Source organism: Dasypus novemcinctus, chromosome 31 (assembly GCF_030445035.2).
Source record: "Dasypus novemcinctus isolate mDasNov1 chromosome 31, mDasNov1.1.hap2, whole genome shotgun sequence".
Taxonomy (NCBI): Eukaryota; Metazoa; Chordata; class Mammalia; order Cingulata; family Dasypodidae; genus Dasypus; species Dasypus novemcinctus.
The window spans coordinates 26,798,161-26,820,448 of record NC_080703.1 but is presented as its reverse complement, the minus strand read 5'-3'; the positions used below and the strand labels follow the sequence as shown (position 1 = coordinate 26,820,448).

The window sequence follows — 22,288 nt, the reverse complement described above, 5'->3', positions numbered from 1 at the left end:
AAGGAAAACCACAGTTTTCTGTCTCTGAGAAAGAAAAAAACATCCCCAACCAATGGGTCTGCTGAGTAGAAAACTTGCAATCAGAATAAAATAGCTTCTGTGGAGCTTTCTTTAGGTGCCTGGGGGCCAAATATAGCCCAATGTCAATCTCAAATGGGTAGGGGCAGATAAAAAGTCTGCAAAGCTGAAGCCTAAACATCTGAAAGCATCAGAGAAGGAAAAGGGCTCTGGAAGGTGGGGGGGACAGCAAAGAGAATGATGCTTCAGGCATGCCAAGTAGTTTCAAGGAAAGGAAAACCTAGAAGCCTGGAGTTCAGAAGAGCAACTGCATTTAGAGACAAACGGTGGCTGTTCCCATCCCTGGCAAAGGAAAAGTCCATCTTTCTAAGACCTGACCTTCCCCCTAGGCTTGATTTGTCTACCAAAGATTAAAAACTCTCAGCAGATGTTCATTTCTATAAAGATAAAATAACAAGGGTCTACATGGGAGACAGCACTGAGCTCAAGTTTTATTTTCTGGTTCCAGCCAGGATTTTCTTATATGACCTTGGGTGTCTCAATGAACTGCTGCTTTCCCCTCAATTTAGATCATGCTCTGGACACTTGGACTTCTAGTGCTGACTAGTTCAATGATAAAATTAGTTCCAGGTGGTAGGAAGGGCAGAGTTTATAAATACTGCATGTTAGAAAAGGAAGATACAGGAGACCTCTCCAAGGGCACCCAATTGGTTCACTTCCTGAAGACACCGGAACTAGAATCAGGCAGCTTGGTTCCAGCCTTGGGCTCTGCACAAAACCATAAGAACAGCCATGAGAAAGCTGCAAGAACATCTAAAGCCAGGACAGTCCCTCATAGAGAGCAGGACCCAACTAGGATGAGGAGAGTGAGGCATCTAGGGTGCAAAATTTAAAGAGACACGACCCTGAGCCTGCACCCTAGACAGTTTCATTGCCTTCACCCTAGCCCTGGCACCCCTAGAAGGAATTAGACCAATTACACAGAGATGTAGGAGTAAAAGTTCCTTTTTAGTGGCAGACAGCAATCCCCACTTTATGGTGTATCCCAAAGTGATTTGAGTTGCTCAGAAACTTTACAAGCCTAGGATTTCTACATACTCAAGGAATTCATAGAGTGCTAATCAGCCACAGACAATCGATTTATTACTTTTTTTCTGTAAGCCCCCTCCTCTTTGATTCTCCTTAGGCAATGGAGAGGCTACCTTGGAAAGGTCTCTATCATGGTATCCCAGCTCTCCATCATCAGTTGAATTACATCCAAAGCGTCAAGTATGCCAGAGCACCTTCAGTGGTGGGTACATATGTACTGCCTTGGATGGTATAAGGCAGAGAAGAATAATTAACCTGACTAACCTGGGGCAACATAAAAACTGGAAAAGTAAGAAGACCTAATAAAACAATACAGGAAATTAACCACTGGGCCAAGGCCCACACATCACAAAGAAAACAAGGGAAGTAAAGCAAAAAGGCTAACAGGATTTAAAACCATCTTCTAAATACAATCTTCTTTAATTCTTTTTTAAACCAAATAAAGGATTCATTTGTTGAACCAAGTGGTGAAGGTGTTCACTAAAATATGAATTAAAATAATGCAAATACTATGACCTGAGTCTCTTGGAAGGGCAAGAGAAGGAACAAGCCACCAAGTGGAGTCTGGATGGATGGGGAGAAATTATTCAAGGCTACGGTGCTCTCAGAGTGATGGAATTTTTCTGTTCTTAGTTTTCTAGCTCCATCTTCTACTGGCATGTTAATGAAGGCATACACTTTGCCTCATTTTGCAACTATATCTCCACTGGGCATCATTTTAAAAGTCCACTTAGTTCTGCTTTCACAAGTACAAGAAGTTTCAATTTATTTTCATTCCCAGTTTAGTAGCCACATCTATGTTGCTGGTCTTTCCCACACCTAATCTTTATTCTGAGCTTCCATACAATTTCTTCTCCTTTTCCAGAGTAATTATTCCAGAAGAGGGATCTAGCATGTTTTAGACAAAAGGAGGAAAGAAAAAAGGCAAAAGTGAAAACACAGAACTGATAGTAGGGACCCTATTTAATCAGCTTCCCCAGGTTTGGAAAGAGAAACCCAAACACAGAAGCAACTTTGCATTTCTGATCTGCAGGAACCTGGAGAGGGAAACTCTACTCCATAATAATCCCAAATAATGAAGCACTTTTCCCCCAGCTGTCCACATTAGCAAACATTCTTCTCCTGTTGCAGAAAGACGGTCTTATGAAGGAGGGCCTCCAGCTGCTGACTAAATCTCAGACCAGTTGAATCATGGCAGATGCCCCCAAGCACTCACTGCCAATTTTACCTAGCACAGAACTAACTAAATTCAGGATCCAAGAGGGCAGGAGGAAAACACAGGGTGGTGAGGTTTTCTTCCACTGACCACCTCTTAGAGCACAATGTATTCTTTTGCAATAAAGAAGCAACTTTGGGTCTTAAAAGAAAATAACCAATATGGAAGATTTCCCCCCAAAACATAACAGAAAACTTTCAGACTTTGCTTTCCATGTTCAACAGCAGACCTAGAATTGCAGCAGAAAGTACAGAAACTAAACTCTTCTTGTAAGAGATCTGGGGAAGAAGCAATGGTGGGATGGAGAAAGCACCTAGTGGAATCACACAAACATAGAGAAAGGCAAAAATAATTCCTCCCACATAAAACTGGGCTTAAGGGGTACCATCTACTTCTAGCCAACTCATTTTAGCTTAATCATTCCCCCTTCTCCTAGTAATAATGGCTAATTTTTTACTACTTACTATGTGCCAGATATACTACTTTACATGCTTTAACTCATTTAATCTTCACAACAACCTACTAATCGGTGCTGCAGTGAGTGAGCTGTGTTAAACTCAGCTGCATTGCTTGAATGGCCCCAATTGTTCACGGTTTCCTGTATCTGTGCCCATTGCCAGGTGACCCTGAAGCAAATCCTCTCAAGAGGTGGAGGTTATTTTCCCACCCCTTAGATGTAGGTTTTAGAGACTTGACTTATTTGGCCAAGAAAATGGGGCAGAAGTGACAATGTGTCAGTTCTGACCTAGGACTCAAGAGTCCAGGTATATTTCCATGCTTCTTCACCTCTACCATGGGCCATGAAAACACCCGTGGACTAGCCCGATGGAGGAGGAGAGGCACATGGAGCAGAGGGAAGTCACTGCTGTCATCCCAGCTGAGCCATGCCCAGATCAGCCAAGCCCCAGGTGCTGAGCTGCAGGACTGCACAGTCAGCCCGAGACTTGAGGCACCATCCTGTATGGCTGTAGTTCTATGCCACTGGGTTTGGAGATAATTTGTGAATAACAAGAGGTCACTGATATGCTCATTTTTACAGATTAGGAAACTGAAGAACAGAGAAGTTAATGAATTGATCCTGGATCACTCAGATAGTAAGTGGTGGAGACAGGAATTGAGTCCAGGCAGCTGAGCCCAAAGCCCATGCACTTAACCACAAGCTGACCTTCTACTTAGAAGAGAGTGAAATAAGAGATAAAGGAACTGTGGCAACATCCAATGGAGTGTGTGAGAGAGAGAGAGAGAAAGGAAGGGAGGGAGGGAGAGAGAGAGAAAGAGATTCATTGTTCCTGGATATCTCCTTTATCCTTTAAAAAGAAAGATCTAAAAGATTTATATTAGCCACCCAAAGCAATCAATTTTATGAGGAAATGTGAGGAGAGGACATAGCCTAAATCAGTATCAATCATCTAAACTCTAATAAATACAGTCAAAAAAGAGAGTCACAGAAAGAGACAGCACTTTCAAATTAAATACGCTCTTTTCCCAAAGAAAAATGTAATAGGCTGTAATGTTTTAAATAAAGGTGATGTACAAAATGGGTGGTCAAAGATTACAGTATCAAAACTATTAGATTTTCCTTTGGAATGACTATTACATTATATTTCGACATACTAGTCACATGCAGATAGGATAAAATCACATCAGGAGGTCCCAAATGAACAAGCCCATTTAGGAGATGTGTTCTCAGAAAATCTATATCTGATATCAAAAAAATTTTTTTTACCTCTGCCGACGTGAAAAGGACTAATCTTGGCAACCCAGACAGTCCCTTTTCCTTAATATCAGGACAATATTTGTATCTAGCTAAGTTCATTGCATACATATTGGACACTGAACCACCTGCAAAAACAAAATTAAAACGGCATATTTATAGCATGAAAGTACAGCTTCCTGATTGGTGAATACAGTAGAAAGCATGAATGGCCACAGCTGTTTTAGTTTAACAACAAATCCCTGAGAAAATTTTCTGGAATACCACAACCCCCCTCCCCCCATCACTTACACACTTCCTAATTTCACTTACACACTTCCTAATTTCCAATCCTAGCAATTTCTAATTTCAGCAGAGACATATTTTGACCCAATATCTCATTCTAGGGTTTTTTCTAAACTAAAATTTCAGTCTATGAACTCTATATATTTAGGACCTGGAGACCTACTTGGACCCAAGTCTCTATAATTGATCATTTTCTTTCTGTCTGTCACCTGATCAATAAAATGGAAGCAACAATACACATTCACCCCTGGTTTAAAAAAAAAACAAAACATTGAGGAGTAAAAAAGTGTGATGCAGAGACTTTCTCAAGTAAAATTTATTTAAAAACTTGAGGGACTTACTGTAACGCTTCCAAACTCCCAAGAGCAGTTAATAATAACATTCTTATTAGATACAAATCCTAAATTGTAGAAATCTAATTTGCATGGCCATTTATCCAAATAATAGCATTTATACAAAATACTGTCCCTCTCTAGAAAGGCACAAGCTATGGTCTCACCAAACAGTATTATTAATATCCAAATTTTTTGTAATATGTAAATATGAAAGAAATTTTGTTCCTCATTTAGGACATGAATAAAATAGTCTTTTAGATGCTCATAATAGAAGGGTGATGGCAATAGCTCATTGTACTTACCTGGATTAAATATTCCATCCCCTTCTTTCCAGCCAATAAATTCAATCATTTTCTTCAGAACCGCTTCTTCCACTAACAGAAACACTGGGGACACCTCATACGTATAACTAGATAGATATAAAAAACACTTCACTTCTATGACTAGAGTCAAACCATCCCTTTGGTGTCCCGAGAAATACATATAGAGTTTTATTAAACCAAGTGACGAAGTGTAGGTAGAGTCTTTGGAAATGTATTCATAGGAAATAGAGAAATACTCAATCCGTGACAATGCTAGTCATGGTTAGATAAATGCCAACGGCTGTTGACCTTAGGGATATGTAAGCTCCTTCATCAGAATATATTTGAAGGCAATCTTTAATTCTTTTCAGAGAGATAACGGCACTGCATATGGATTCTTGGTATTGGCCATGGCAGTAGGCATTTCACTCTCTAACATGTGCTTTGGATGCTGGTTAAAGAAAAGTCATTGTCATGGAAACCAGGTGTTATTAGGTTACTACCATGAGTACATTAACAGTCCGCACTCAGTAGCCGACCTGGAAACTACCTGTCCTGAACTACAGCTTCTACACTATTGCCTATGATTATACCAATGGCAAGAGTTCTCTGTGGACATCTCTATGTGTCTGATCTTACAGCAAAGGCAGCACCCATTCCTTGTCCAGGGGTTGGAATGCTATTGGCAGAGAGTGTTGCCATGTTAGCTCCTTAGGGCTTGCCTCACCTTGCCACCTCCCACGAGAAACACCCCTTCCAGGGGTGGTCCACACCTGAAGAGTGTTGGAGATGGAAGTTTAAAGGCCTCCCATCTGGGATGACTTGGGCCCACTCTGAAGGGTCATTCTAGCTCCAGAGAGCACCATGGGGTTGGCTGAGATTGTCACTGAGCCTGCATAGCTTGAATCCTATCTCTGCCCATGGCTGCTTCCTTAGGCTCCCACCTACCCATGTTGACTGCAAGGGTACTCCTTAACAAACATCCTGCTTGCTAAACGCCATCTAGAGCCTACTTCCCTGGAAACCCAGCTAGTGATAGGTACCGTGTTGTGCAATGTTTGAGTCTCCTCTTACTCTAGATAATTCAGACTGACTCAATAATGGTAATCTCCTCATTTAGATGATCACTTTAAATTGTATAGGAACAAATGTGTACCCTATATATGTGAGTTAAGCAGACACACTTAGACTTACATTGGCAGAATTTAACACAATTATTTTAGCATGTGGAAGGGAAAGCTTTGGGAAAGAGACAAAAATATACTGCACCTACTATGTGTCAAGCACTCTACAGACATGTCATTTAAGAAACAAGTTAGGTCCTATTATCAACCATGCTATAAGCCAGGTTACAAATACAAACAGTATCAAAAAAGAATATACATTTATAGGTACCTACAAATATAAATGAAACAATCATTCACTTTTTGTGAGAATAAAAGTTAATATTATACTCCTCTTTGAAAACTGACTCAACTGTAAACTGGGGAATAGGTCTGTAGACAGAGGGTAGGGCAATATAAAACATATTTGTGTCTTGGGTACACTTCAAGTCAACTTTTCAGTTTAGCACCAGGTAGCACCCACCTGGATACCAGTCTCCAAAATCAATAATTTTATTTCTGTTAGTCATGTGCTCAATAAAATGGTAATAATAATAATAACAATACATGTTCATGCCTGTGTCCCAAAAAGGATTATTAGTATTAAAAAATGTGATTCAGACACCTTCTCAAGAGGAATTTTAGAAGTGGAGATATTTACTGATTGATAATTATTATTTATTACTATCACTTGTTATCAGACTATTTCAGATAAAAAAAAAACTCAGACAAGGAGTTTGAAACCTCAAAATATACCAGAATGTAATCTTATTGTCTCTTCTGATTTCCCTACCACTTACTTCTCTACCCATTGTAACCTAATGTCTAGTTCTCATCACTCTACCAAACCTTCTGTACCTGAAGGTAACCAATGACCTTCATGGTGCTAATCTAGTAGGTATTTTTCAGTCTTCATTGCAGTTAACCACTCAACAACACATCATGCCAAACAGATGCTCCTCTATGTCTTCCACACCTACCCTCTTGATTTTCCTCCACCTTCTCTATCTCCAAGCAAGTTGATCTTTCCCCTCCTAATCATTAAATGTTGGATACTCTCAAGGCCCAATCTTAGGGCCCTTTCTTTCCTCATTCCATACTCTGTATTTGTGTAGTGGTTCTCCATCAGGGCAATTCCTGAGACAATCCCACAGAAACTCAGATTTAGCCCATCTAGACTGTGGTCCAGGAACAACAGATTTTTATAAGATCTCTAATGAGTGGTCAGAGTCACTGTCCTAGGGGATCTCATCCATGCCCACAATTTTGATTACCATCTCATCCTTGGTAATTTCTAAATTTATTCCTTCCACACAGATATCAGAATTCCAGGCCAAAGTTTCTACCAGCTCTGTTGATATATCCTCTTGGATATATGAAAATCACTGCAAACTCAAAAATACACAATTGAAAATTGAATTCTTGGTCTTGCCTCTTCTACCATACAATTAAAAACTGTCCCCTCTCCCAGGGCTGCTTATTTCAATGACTGGCATGACTGTCAACCCAGTTGTGAAAGCCTACAACCCAGGCAGCATCCCAGAAACCTCTCCCTTGTCCTCATTTCCAAAATCCAACCCATCATTCAGTCCTTTTTGGTTTATCTTCTAAACAGTTTTTTTTTCTCTCTCCATTCCCATTTCTGACCTAATCTAAGCAACCATTACCTCTTACCTTACAAAGGCAATTCCTTCCTAACAGGTTCCCTCCAATCAACTCTTCAAATTGTACCTGATGATATAGAGCCCTTCAATGACTTTCCCTTGTCCTTTAATCTATATGTCTGGCTCCTATTTATCTCTCCAGCCTCATTCTCCATTATACTCTCTCCAGCTCTCTCAGCTACACCTTCACTGGCCTTTCAGTTCATAGAATATACCATCCTGCCTCCTGCCACAGAAATTTTGTTACATATTACTCCCTCTGCTTGACACTCATCCCTCACCTTTTCACCTAGTTAATTCTTATTTATCCTTTAGTCCTTGGCTATCACTTCCTTGTATAAGTCTTGGCTCCAAGTAGGAAAAATTGTCCCATTTATATTTATAGCATGTTGCAACTCCTCTTCATATCAGACAGGATTTTACCTTTATTTTTGTAATCTCATTGAATAACATTTCTCTTATTCTCACCAGGTTTTATGCTCCATTTTTATTCAAAGTGTTATCTCTAGCACTTATCACAGACATGTACTTCATGAAGGAATGAATAACATATTGCTTAATTTTCTCATCTATTGAATGGCAATACAGTGCCCACCTCACTCATCTCATAGTACTACTGTATATATCAAACAGCTCTTTGAATCCTACTAAGTCTCAAAAGATTATTCCATTATTTGTGATAGCAGTGCACAAATGAATCCATTCAATATAAAAACTCAGGAAATAAAATTTCATTTACTTAAAAACATTGTTAATCCAGGTTAAAAGTGAAAAATTCCAGCCACATGACACTTACACACTTGGGTTTAATGCTTCTGTCATAAACCGAGCCACCAAGGAGTAGTAATCAAGTCCAGCATACAACTGGTTGAAAAATCTTGGGTGATCTATAAATTTTAAACAGAGAATTTATGTACACAGCAATAGAGAAAAGAAGAAAAAACTACCATTATAGCCATAACAGAAATGAATCTTTCAGACAGTGAAAGCAGTCAAACACAAAAGAGGACAACACTCTGATTCCATTTTTATGACATCCAAAATCAGGTGAGCTGATCTTTGATGATAGAGGTAAGAATTGTGGCTACCTTTGGGAAAGAATTATTGATTGGGAAGGGGCTTGAGGGAACCTCTGGAGTGCTGGGAATGTTCTATAGCTTGGCCTGGGAGCTGGCTACATGAGTACAGTTATGTAAAAATTCATCAAGGTGAACACTTAAGATTTTAAACTTTAATGCATGCAAATTATACCTCAATTTTTTAAAAAGTCAAAATCTAACTATATACAAGGAGAAAAAATGCTGAAGACCAATCTCATAGACATTTCTATAAAATAATAATATGTTTCTAAGTAAAACTTGAGCACACTTTTAAGAGCTTTGGTTTACCTGCCCCATTTTTCTACTACCCAGAACTAAACCTTGAGCAATGGATTATTTGAACATTGTTTGTCTAAGTATCAAAGCCTGCTACGTTTATCTTCTGAAAATAGAACTATCAACTTCCCTAATTTCAAACACATTTCAGTCTGCCATCAGTGAGAGGCCTTTTCATTTTTCAGACTCAACCAGAGTGACTGGCATTATGTAGATGGAGTAATTATGATTCATATCGCATCTTACATAAACTTTCGGATTCAACTTATTTCAAATTTAGTCGTCTTTAAGATTCAAACAATTTCTAGTTCTACCTTTTATTTTTCTTCTTCATATAAAAGGTCTCATAAAGGTTCTTGGCTTTACACAGTGTGAATATTCACATCAAACACCAGACTCACTGGCTTGACATGCTCAATCACAGGAAGCCTAGTATGACAGAGAACAAAAGGCAGGAGGTCTATTTCTAAATCTGAGTACTTGGGAACCATTTGAGTTAGTGATCTCCCATCACAATTTACAACATTTGGTCTTATTTCAGCTTTCCTCTTTATACTAGGGGTTTGATGAAAAAAATCTCCAAAGAAAATGACTCAAAATTAAACATGGAAAACTTTCTTTGATTTGGCAAAGGAAACCAGTCATGCTACAAGTAATTTTAATAAGATTTTTTTTTTTAGTTCTGTGTTAATTTATGATTATTTCCATGGTAACATTATGGAAAATATCTAGTAAACTGAAAAATCAACTGCATTAAATGTCATTCTACACTTCTGACATACACTATAATAGTAAGATATGTATCTCTGCCTTTGAAATGCTAACTGGGCTTTTGATACATGCACTAGACTTTCCCAAGGGAATATAATCCAATTATTTTTAGCTAGGATTTTATTATGTTCTTTCCATTAAATTTAGTTCAGTGTCAGAATTCACAAAGCATAAGGTCTGTATAGTCTTAAACTGTAGATTATTTTTATATCACACTAGGAAATGCTTATTTTAGAAAGTTATTCTCCCACTTTTCAAACTTGTTCACTAGTTGAATAGGAGATATTAACAGCCAAGTTGGAGTAATACTTACTTCAAGACTGATATTATGTCACTATGTTTACAAAAGCTCACAGTGGCGATGACTTCATAGTGAAACAATCACAGCAAAAACTTAACCATGTATTCATTTTTATTATACCTTCCTAAGGTTTTTATTTTTTGATCATGCCAGATTTAATAAAATAACTTGGTAATTACCAATTGTCAAGAGTTAATCAGGGAAGCGGGCTTGGCCCAGTGGTTAGGGAGTCTGTCTACCACATGGGAAGTCCACGGTTCAAACTCCGGGCCTCCTTGACCTGTGTGGAGCTGGCCCATGCGCAGTGCTGATGCGTGCAAGGAGTGCCCTGCCACGCAGGGGTGTCCCCGCATAGGGGAGCCCCATGCACAAAGAGTGCGCCCCATAAGAAGAGCTGCCCAGCGTGAAAGAAAGTGCAGCCTGCCCAAGAATGGCGCTGCACACACGGAGAGCTGACACAACAAGATGATGCAACAAAAAGAGACACAGGTTCCCATGCCGCTGACAACAACAGAAGTGAACAAAGAAGAACACGTGGCAAATAGACACAGAGAACAGACAACTGGGGTGGGGGGGAACGGGAGAGAAATAAATAAATAAATAAATAAATAAATAAATAAATAAATAAATAAAGAGTTAATCAGTATCTTTCAATTAAATTCCTTCCTATTTATACTAAAGCCATGCACTTGAACAGTATTTTTTGCATATTCTTGGTAATCAAGATTTAAAACCCTTTAATAAATCCATATAGACAAAATACCATTCTCCAGTTTGGACCAACATGAAAAATGATAATTAGTCCAATAGAAAGCAGTTATAATGTATGGCCTTGATTATAAATGGAAGATTATAGATGAAGGATAATCATACATACATATGGTCACAAAAGCCAACAGTTTTCCTATCAACTTATCTTTGGCCTTAACAACAAATCTGTGGCTAAGTAAAGATTGAACAGGACACTGTAAAAATATCAGAACCACTGTTTTTTGAGCCACACTTCTCATCCCATAAACATTGCCATCCTCAGCTTTTTAAAGAGGTTAATAAATGCTAAGAAAATGGAAGAATCTGAGAGCAGTCCAGATCAGAGGAGTAAATTAAGGTTCTTACTAGTTTTGACACTGTAGCGTATGATGTCCTGGCAGAGCTCCAACAGCCTGGGGTGTGGCTCTCCCGTGTCCCTCATCTCCAAATCAAGAAGTTGCTTCAGTTGTTCAGGAGGCTGCCATTCACAAACCTGGAGATTCAGCATGGCACAGTTGATTGAGCACTCACTAGAGCCAGGAGTCGAGAGGACATTAGAAGCATGGGCCCTAGCCATCATGAAGCTTCCAGACAAGTAGGAGAGACAGAGAATTAAACGTACATCCACAGTCCACTGTGAAACGAGCTATGGTAGCTGTGCAGATGCTATTGGAGCAAATGAGATGCACCATCATAGACTTGGAATGACAAAGAAAGATTGCCTGGTAGAACAGACATCTATATCGTTTCATAAAATAAGAGTAGAGTTAACCAAGAAAAGATTAGGGGGATGAAGATAATGCAAAGGGCATTCTAAGCAGAAGTAATAGAGGTAACAAAGACTGACACATAAGGGAGTTAATGACATATGTAAAGAATAAAATAAATTTGGTGTGGCTAGAACATGGATTTTGAGAAACAGAGAGGTAAGAAATAGAAAATAAAGGTGGAATACTGCAAATAGCTTCATAAGTAGTCTCTCTGATTGTACCCTTGCCCCCTTATATTCTACTATCAACCTAGCAGCCTGAGTGATTCCTTGAAATCTGAGCCATGGTCAATCCTCTGCTCAAACACCTCTGATGACTCCCTATTTCATTTAAAGTAAAAACCAAAGTCCTTACAATAATTATAATTTTAAGTGATTCTGTGTTTTAGTTTTCTAGGCTGCTCAAAGCAACTACCATGAAATGGGTTGGGTTAAACAATGGGAATTTATTTGTTCATGGTTTTGGGGCCATGAAAATATCCAAATCCAGGCACCATCGAGGCAATGCTTTTTTCCTGAAGACTGGCTGCCAGCAATCCTTGGCTCCTCCATCACATGGCAAGGCACATGGGGGCATCTGTTGGTCTCTCTTGCAGGTTTTGTTGATTTCAGCTTTTTGCTTCCCTGGCTTTCTCTCTCTCATGTCTGAATTCATTCCATTTATAAAGGATGGCAGTAATAGGATTAAGACTGTCCTGACTGAGGCGAGGCACACCTTTACTGAAGTAACCACATCAAAGGTCCTGCTTCCAATGGGTTTATACCCATAAGAATGGATTAACTTTAAGAACATGCTTTCTAGCACACTTACAGATTCAAACCTCCACACCCTGTATAGTCTGCTTCCCCTTGTTGTGTTTCCTTCCTACTAGTCTCTTCTAACACTATGTCCCACCCCCCTTTTTAACTCTGCTCCTGACACTAGCCTTGCTGTTTCGTGAACACCCCAGGCATGCTCCTGCCCAAGGGTCTTTGCACTGGCTGCACCCTCTGCCTGGTATGTTCCTCTCCCAAATAACCTCATAGCTAACCTCCTCACTTCTTTCAAAGCTTTGCTCAAAGGTCACTTTCTCAATGATAGCTATTCTTGTTTAAAGTAGCAAGCCGCCCTTATCCCATCTCTATCAACCCCCTTACTTGCCCTTCTCTGCCTTTTTCCAGAGTACTTACCACCTTCCAGCATAGTATGTAATCCAGTTATTCTTTATCTCCAATATACTCTCCATGAAAGCAGGGATCTCAATCTGTTTGTACAGTGGTCCGAAGTAACTAACACAGAGCCTGCCATATAACAGGTATTCAATAAATAAGTGTTGAATGAATGAATGAAGAGAATGAAGAGATAAAGGACTCAGATCATGATGGCTTTATGAGGCATGTTACAGAGTTTGAACTTGGCCTGAAGGAAGCCATGGAAAATTTTCAGACAGAGAAATGATATGACTGTATTTGTGTTTTGGACAATAATAGGTTTTGTTGCTATGTGGCGATTCCATGTAAAATGGAAATAGGAGGTTACCATAATAAACTAGACAAGGGAAGGTGATGGTATAGATAAGGACAGTGGTTGTAGGAATGAAGTATATAGTTTCTAGAGATATTTAAAATGTAGAATAAATAGAACTTGGAAATAAATTACATGCTGAAGGTGAAGAAGAGGGATGAGCTCAGGATTATCCTATTTCTAGCTTGGATACATGGGTCGACAGTGGTGATGAGAATAACAAGAAAAGAATGTGTTTGTGGATAAAGTGGGATGATGAGTTTTGAGCATACTTAGTCGAAGGCACTTTCAGAACATCCAAAAGGAAGTAGCCATTGGATGAAGGAGACCAAATTCCAGGTGTACACTATGATAATATATGAAGGATTACACAGCTCAGGTAGTCCCTACAGAGAAGAGAAGAAGGGTCAGGATCTCTCTGGGGCAACATCAGCTCTTAAAAAATAGGCACAGGAAGAGCAGCTTATGTGCAGAAAGGCCAGAGGAGCAAGGAGAAATCTAAGCAGAGTTTAGTGCTACTCAAACCAGAGAAAAAGAAAGTTTTAAGAAGAAGGAGGTGGTCACCCAGGTCAAATACTGCTGAGAAACCAAATTAGATAAAGACATAGAAGTGATCATGGGGCTTATCAACAAGGAGGTGTTCTTGGCAAAAGTAGTTTGACTTAGAGAGGCCAGATTGCCATAAAGTAAAGGAGTAGGAGGTGAGGAATAGAGGGAGGGAGAGAGTGTAGACACTCTTTTAAAAGTTTGTCTGCTAAACTCTTAAAAAAAAATAAGAGGGGAGAAGAGAGACAGTGGAGGAGAAAAGGGTTGAGAGGACTTGGAGGTGGGAGGTTGGGGAAGAAGGGAGAAGTGCAAAGCATATGAAATTAAACCCTGACATTATCACCACAATAGGCAGAGATAAATAAAAAATGGCCAAGGTCAATCAAAAGGGATGATTACTGATAAATGGAACAAGAAGGATGAATCTCAGAAGCATTTTTTGGAGGAAAAAAGCAAGACTCAAGAGGCCACTCACAATATGACTCTAGCTATGTGACATTACAGAAATGGCAAAGAATATAGGCAGAAAACAAACCAGTGGTTGCCAGGGGCTAGGTGTGAGGAGAGAGAGTGACTCTAGAGGGGAAGAGAGCAATTGGGTGGTAGTGGCTTCGAGCTATGGTACTCCAGAAAAACATGCTCTTGATGTACACTCTTGATGTGAGTGCAAACCTGTTGTAAATAGGAACTTTTGATACATTACTTTAGTTAAGTGTGATCCAATCAATCAGGATGGGTCTTAATCCTATTACTTGAAGTCTTTGTAGAGAAGGCCACAGAGAGAGATGCCTGGGGGAGAAGGTGGAAGTCAATGAAACCCAGAAGAGAAGCCAGGAGAGGCCACCAAGTGCAATGCCATGTGACAGAAAAGTCAAGGAATAAGGATTGCCAGCAGCCAGGTCCATAGCACCACACTATTCTGGAAGAAAGCATGACTTTGATGATATCTCTGTTTTAACATCTCCTATCCTCAAAACCAATAGCCAATAAGTTCCCATTGTTTAAGCCAGCGTATTGCATGGTATTTGTTTTAGCAGCCAGGAAACTGATACAAGGGGTGACAGAACTATTCTACATCTCAATTGTGGTGGTGGTTGCATGATGACAGGTACTTGTCAAAATGTACAGGATGATACACCAAAAAGGGTAAATGTTACTGATTGTAAATTGTACCCTAATTTAAGGGGGAAAAGGATGTTGAGCAAAGTTGTCTACTGGAAAAGGCAAGTAGAAGCAATGGTCTCACTAAGCATGGGATATATGCAGGTTGCCCTTTAATGGTGCCCTGTTGGATCCCAGTCAGATAGGCTAAGTTAGTAATGGTATAAAATCTTAACCTTCCTCCCCTAACCAAAACATAGCTTTCAATCCAACTTCAAATCAGTAACCTGAAGGTCTCCTACAATGCAGTTAACTTGTGATACTTCATATATAACTGGGATTGGTGTATGCTCAGGAGACTTGAATCTCTGGACTGTTATGTGCCATCTGGGCCCTGGACCTCAGCAGAGTTCCAACACCTACTCTCTGGTTCATTGGACTTACCCAGGTCAGCTAACAGGGAGGAGAGGATGGTCAACCAGCTCACCAGGGAACTGAGAGGATCTACAGCTACAGGCAGGAGAATTCCATCTATCAGCCATGTAGGATCTAAGCCCCCTCTCAATTTAGAGGTGAAGTGGATATCACCACCCCAGGGTCCAAAGGATGGAGGAATAAAATATGGATTGGAGTGGACTTACTGGTATTCTACTATAGAATTATTGTGACTCTAGCAATGGAAGAAATTATATCATTGATGTGGAGACAGTGGCCGTGGGTGTTGCTGAAGGCAGGGTGAGGGAAAAAGAGTGTGATATTGGGGTATTTTCGGGACTTGGAGTTGTCCTCAATGATAATGTAGAGACAGATGCAGGACATTATATATCCTGCCATAACCCACTGAATAGACTGGGAGAGAGTGTAAACTACAACATAAATGCTCCAAATGTACTCATCAAATGCAATGAATGCACCACACTAATGAAAAAAGTTGTCGATGTGGGAGGAGTAAGGAGTGTGGGGAGTGGGGTATATGGGAACCTTTATATTTTTTAATGTAACATTTTGTGTGATTTATGAATCTTCAAAAAAAAAAAGATTAAAAAAAAATTTAACCTCCCTCTCCCAAACAAAACACAGCTTTCAATCCAACTTCATATGGATAGCCTGAAGGTCTCCTATAATGCAATCAACTTGTGATACTTCATTTATAACATAGGATGTTAAAACTCCCCTTTTCATCTTATTTCCCACTAGTCCTCCATGTTGTGAGCCCTTCTTTCCAGACAAGAGTTCCCTTTGCTATGTTAAATCCATCTCATCCTTTTGTACACTCTTTCTATTATTTACATTCCTGCTTTCTTCAGTAGCCCTAGAAATGAGCAATCCTCCTTCCTGACTCCTCTCTGCCCATCACAATCTTTCACATTCCACATCAAAGCTCAAAGTGCCCACCCCTCTGTCAAATCCCCAAAGTCTGTCCCATTCACAAGTCATTCATCACCTTCTCATTGGGAACCCTGTTCTGTTTTCCAAGGAAACCTTGTCCTTCCAATTACACTATAAATTCTGCTCAAAGCTGGGCCTTTACCTTATTTTTCTTATATCCCCAAGAGCCTAATATAATGCCTTACCCATAGCTAACACTTGGTTAATAGTTAATGACTGAATAAAGGCCAATTTAAAAAAGCACGTTTGCCAGAGGAGCAGTGTACTCCAAGGTAAAGCTGGGTCTAAAATATGTCACAAATACAGACAAGACCAGAAAATATGCAATTATAAATATATAATCTGGCGGAATAGGAAATACCAGCAATGATTTTGCTTTAAACACAACAATTCCAAATTCACAGGTCATTTCGATATATTTTCCTATTACTTTTCTCAAATGCATGTGATCAAAATTTCAGACTATCACTTCACATTCAAATCTTTTCAAAATGACATTTCATTCTGACTAATTTAACTGGAAAATTCTCTTCCATACATCCATTTGTTGGCAATCCAATTCCAAAATAAAAAGTGATCATAGCGATAAAGGATAATTTGATAATTTTAATAAGTATATGGTATAGACAGTGAAGGCAGATTGCCTGAGGTCTAATCTCATCTCTGACATTTACTACTGTGCGGTCTTGGGCAAGATACTTAACTTCTTTGTGCCTCAGTTTATTCCTTATATTTAAAATGGGGACAGTTTTAATTCTGCCTCTGAGGGTTTTTTTGTGAAGATTAAATACCCAAGTATATATATATATAATCTATATATATATATGTCATCAGAACAGTGCCTAGTACACAGTAAATTTTCCTGAGAGTAGATTTTGTAGTAATAGTTTTAATATCAATTTGAATCTGAGTTTGAATCTGAATTGAAACTTAGCACCAATAATTGGTGCCAGTCAGAACTCAGATGTAATTGTCCACGATTTCTAGTCTAAATTCAGACAAGAGAAGATGCTGGTAAAGACCCTCAGATAAATAAAGCATTTTTACACCCTTTTCTACCTACTACTTAATTTTTACTAGCAACATATAGAACATGTATGAAAATGGAGAGCAAAGCATGTTTAGGCAGTATGTAAATTAGATGAGCATGCCATTTACAATCTAGTTTATTATGAACGTGTGTGTCATTCTGGGGCTTTGGAGGGCAGGGAGTGTTGAAGGAAGAATGGTGGAAGTACTGTCCCCTTGCCTTACAGCCTCACCTAGTTAACGGCTGGGGCCTCAGCCAATCTCCTAACTAATGATGGCTGGCAGAGAAAGGAGTAAACCCTTCAAGGAAAGTAAATGGTAAATGCTCTGTGTGCATGTGTGCACGTGCAAACTTTGGCATCTGGACATCCCTCTTGAAACAAAGGTCTAGAGGAAATGAAAGTTTGTGCTTCCCGGATTCCTTAACTCTGGCCATGCAGATTTAGAAAAATTGATCTTTCCCATTCCTGGGATTTCTGACAGGCTTTTAATTTTACCTTCTCGTTGACATCTGTGGCCTTCAAAACCACCTCATCCAGTATTAGCCTACAGGCTTCTTCAACAAACTTTTCTCCTGCTTTCACGTTTGTTGTGGGACCATTCAGCACGACCCCATCCACTAGAACAGCATTCTTCTTACTTGGAACCATCTCTTGTTGATCTCCTAGAAGCACATAAATCATGTTTAAGAGATCGTTTCACTAAATCATGCCACAAAGCAGAAGGGAAAAATGGATCACCATCCCAGCTCCAAATGGCATATCTTCTTTTATTACATAAAGGCACCTTGTGGGGCATTGAAATTTGCCATTTCTTAGGGTGCCCAATGGCATGATAAAATTAAGGCAAAGTCCAGAAAGCTCAGAATTTACGGACTGAGTGGATCTACCTTCTTATATGTGTTCCTCTGCTTTGGGCCAGGTTAACCCATGGAGTGGGTGACCATTTATTCAGTGTACTTTCAGGGATGATCAGAAAGGGTACCATCTTGTACACCATTGCCCTGCTGAATGGTGTTTGTAGTTGAAAGAATATTGCCTTTATTTCCATAACTAGAGAGGTGGTATACAAAGGAACCATCCCTATAAGAGGATAAAACATTCATTAGCATTCCAATAAATATATAAATGATTGCCAGTAGATCATTTCTTTAGAGACATCCACCATTCCACCATGGTAAAGTGAAGGGAAGGGGGTTTAGGATTTGGGGAAAAGGATGGGGAAAAAGACTTACAAATTTTACCTAGGTTTAACACTCCTTCTATGTCATACTTATCTCCTCAAAATCTGAATGATATACTATTTGTCCTAACTTTCAGAATCTGGCAAACTGAGTAGACAAACCACATAACTGAGGCAGCAAGCCTCTGCTTTCATTTCCTTGAGCAAAGTCATCTAGCCTTTCTGATTCCTAGGATGAAGCTCTGTGCAGAGGTGTATATCAATTGCTTTTCCTCAAAGAAGCAGTGACGCATTTTCAGATTGGCATGCCAAATTGAATTTGATAAAGATACATCTTGGATTTGATGCATCTGAATTATGAAAGGGACTGAGAGAGATCATCTGGTCATTCTCAAGAAAGTAACTGTTGAGATCTTCAAAGGGAGAAAGCTAGCTGCTTCTTTCTTGAAGGACTGGCATGCGGAATATGATTCTCTAAATGTATGTACCCTCTCCCTTTAGGTGTATGCAGTCATTAGTCAATTTTCCCTTGAACTAGTTCACAAAGTCTGCAAAGGAAGAAAGTTCTTTATAGTTTTCATTCCTGCCCAACTGGTTTAGCATCCAGTAGTACAGAGGAGCACAGGAAATGTAAAAACTTTTCAAACACATGAACAAACAGATCTTTGTAAACCCAAGCCCACATTGATGTCATGGGAAAACACATTCCCTTATAATTTTTAAAGTATTACCATATTTTCCCATTAAATAAACCATTCCTAAAGAAAAAGAATGATAGCAACATGTTACAGCTCCTTATTTTACATTTTAAACCTATGCTTAAATGACCCTTTACAGCATAGACACTGCCCTGTTCCTGAGAGCCTCTTCCTAAATCTACGCAGCCATTGGCTTCAGAAAGGATGATAAAAAACAGTAAGCAGCATGATGACTTGTATAAATCTATCTTTAATGCCTTTTAGATTTTCAAACTTGAAAAGGCTGAAGGATGGAACAGAGCATGCTCAGTGTTATACAACTGCTAGTCAGTGACTAAAGGTCAGCATGGAAATCTAGACCTGAGAATAAAGGTTGCTACCTACCCAGAAGAGCCTTCCACAAAATAATTCTGGCAACTTAGTCTAGATTTTCAACCAATATCTGCCACAACTTTTATTCAATTGCATTTTTTATTTTCTAGTCAGTATCTCTTTCCTCCTACTGCATATGTTCATTTAGTCATGGAAATTTATAGAAAAAAAATGTTTTAGGTATTTTTTCAGCACCTAACACAGTGCCTCACATTTTGTAAATTCACATTAAGAATGCTGATGGGCTATTAAAGGGAAAACAACCCTCCCTGCACATATTTCTATACTTACTGAGGACTCTAACAGTATTAACACTAATTGTATCTTAGACTCCATTTTCTCCATGAAGTTAAAGTTTTCTGTGTAAATCTGTGACTTTATAAACCCTATAGTTTTCATGTCGTCAGCCATGAATGGTGTCCAGAAGAGCAGATAAAAAACCACACAGGAAGATTCCCAATTTTGGAAAGAGGCAATCTGCAGCAAAGGATCAATCTTTCATCGTCACACTGAAGGGTAAATCATCCAGAGCTCCAATGGCAAATTTTAGTTCTATCCTTCACTTTCACTTATCTTTCACTTGAAATGATACATTTAACATGTTTTAGGACCAAATGTTGAAACCCTGGAATTGAACTCTTAGATGGAAATGTTCTCTACCTGAAGGCACTTTCCCAAAAACTTTCTTTAGACCTAAAAATAAACTGGGAAAGAGGGCAATTATTCAGGGAAGCCTGGTTGTGTTCACAGGCAGTGTTTTTATTAAGCACACAGAAAAAGTTGGTGTGCGTGTGTGTTTAACCTCATTAGTAGGATTCCAGGCAATTTTTATTGTCTGGAGAATAGGAGCATATCTGTAGCCTATTCAGAATTCTTCTCTCTCCCTCTCCCTCCATCTCCCACTGTCTTTCTCTTTTTCCCACATGCACATACATGTGCACACACACAAAAGAAAGTAAAAAATATCAAACACCCACACTCACATCCAAACTAAAATCGTCATTTTCTGTGCAGTAATAAATTCAAAAGAAATCCCATAATTCATAGAATTATCTAGGAGAAAACACTCTTAAAAAAACGGACTATAAAGAGTTGGGTGTAGATGACCTCGCTTCTTGATGGATACATACATTTTATTTCCACTGCCAGATGTGATAATGTGCCTCTTAGTTCCCTTGTGGTTACCCAGGTTGTGAAAGTCCCTCTAGAGATTCTAGTAGGTTATCTATCCTATGTTTGTTGCTTGGTTGGTTGGTTGAGGACCCACTGAGGACTACCATTTTAAATGCTATGGTTGATAATGATTAATAATAAAATTGTTTAATTGGAGGATTCACCTATAAAGAATATATCCAGGATCTAACTGCTTGTCATCACCTCTACTCCTACCACTTTAGTCTAACCCAACAGCAACAAAAAATGTGGTGTTGCAGTGCTCCAAAATGTATCCATCAGATGCAAAGAATGTGCCACACTGATGAAAGAGATTGTTGATGTGGGAGGAGTGCGGTGAGGGGAAGTGGGGGATCTATGGGAACCTCTTATATTTTTTAACGTAACATTTTGTGTGATCTATGTATCTTAAAAAAAAAAAGACAATAAAAAAATAAATTTTAGCAATGCTTCAGTAGTTTTCTAACTAACCTCCCAACCTCTGCCCATGTCCCTCCTCATCACTTATTAACTATTCACCACAGAGCAGCTCTCAGATTCCTTGGACAAGATAAGTCAGATCATATGATGACTCTCTGCACAAAACAATTCAATACTCATCTCTTCAGACTGAAAGCCAAAGGTCTTGTAATGACTACATGAACCACTCCTCCCATTAGCCTTTCAACTCAGACCTCATCTCCTACCACTTTCCTCCTCGGTCACCCAAGTCTACCAGCACTGATGGCATCATTATCTTTTGAGCTCTTTCCTCAAACACCAGCTTCTCAGAGGAGCCTCCCTTGACCTATCTTTTAAAACCACAACCAACCCTCTCCTATTTTCTTCCTCTGCCTTATTTTTCTCATGTGACGTACAGTATTTATGAATTTATTTATTTAAATACCTGTTTCTCCAAGAGAAATTCAGCTCTATGAGAGCAGGAGAATGGGCCTGTTGTTTGGTTTCACCATTGTTTCCACAGGACCCCGAGAGTGCCCAGTGGCTTGTAGGAGTTCAATAACCACATTTTTAAAAAAAATTTCTCTCCCCTTTACCGCCATCCCCCCAGTTGTCTGCTCTCTGTGCCCATTTGCTGTGTGTTCTTCTGTGTCTGCTTGTATTCTTGTCAGCAGCACCAGGAATCTGTGTCTCTTTCTGTTGCATCATCTTACTGCATCAGCTCTCCATGTGTACAGCGCCACTCCTGGGTAGGCTGTACATATTTTGCACAGGGCGGCTCTCCTTACAGGGCGCACCCCTTGTGTGTGGGGCTCCCCTATGCAGGGGACATCCCTGCATGGCATAGCACTCCTTGCATGCATCAGCACTGCATGTGGGCCAGCTCATCACATGGGTCAGGAGGCCCTGGGTTTGAACCCTGGACCTCCCATGTGGTAGGCAGACTCTCTACCCATTGAGCCAAATCTGCTTCTCATCAATAAACACATTTTGACTCTTCAGTGAAGAAAGCCCTCCCTCGTTCCTCCAGCCAACCAGTGACCTCTGTGATGTCATTGCAGGTTATCTGTATGCCTTTTTGATTTGATAGCACAAGAAGCATGCCAGATTTAATCTAGCAGAGACCACCTATGACCAAGGATGGAGTTGACTTGGCACAT

At 39.5% G+C, this 22,288-nt stretch overlaps 1 protein-coding gene across 3 annotated transcripts in view; it reads right to left on the bottom strand.

The window, feature by feature from the left end:
* The window catches only part of GADL1 (glutamate decarboxylase like 1), a 179,658-nt gene that overhangs the window by 129,301 nt on the left and 28,069 nt on the right, over nt 1-22,288 (bottom strand). For 2 of the 3 annotated variants that reach the window (XM_004470877.4, XM_058290584.2), the window contains exons 2-6: nt 17,760-17,926; nt 11,291-11,417; nt 8,523-8,613; nt 4,960-5,066; nt 4,050-4,165 (exon numbers count right to left, since the gene is read on the bottom strand). In XM_004470877.4, the coding sequence (XP_004470934.1) occupies nt 4,050-4,165; nt 4,960-5,066; nt 8,523-8,613; nt 11,291-11,417; nt 17,760-17,926 (608 nt within the window). Of the gene's footprint in view, nt 1-4,049; nt 4,166-4,959; nt 5,067-8,522; nt 8,614-11,290; nt 11,418-17,759; nt 17,927-18,151; nt 18,345-22,288 lie in introns of all 3 variants that reach the window. The other variant, XM_071212843.1, reaches the window with a different exon arrangement.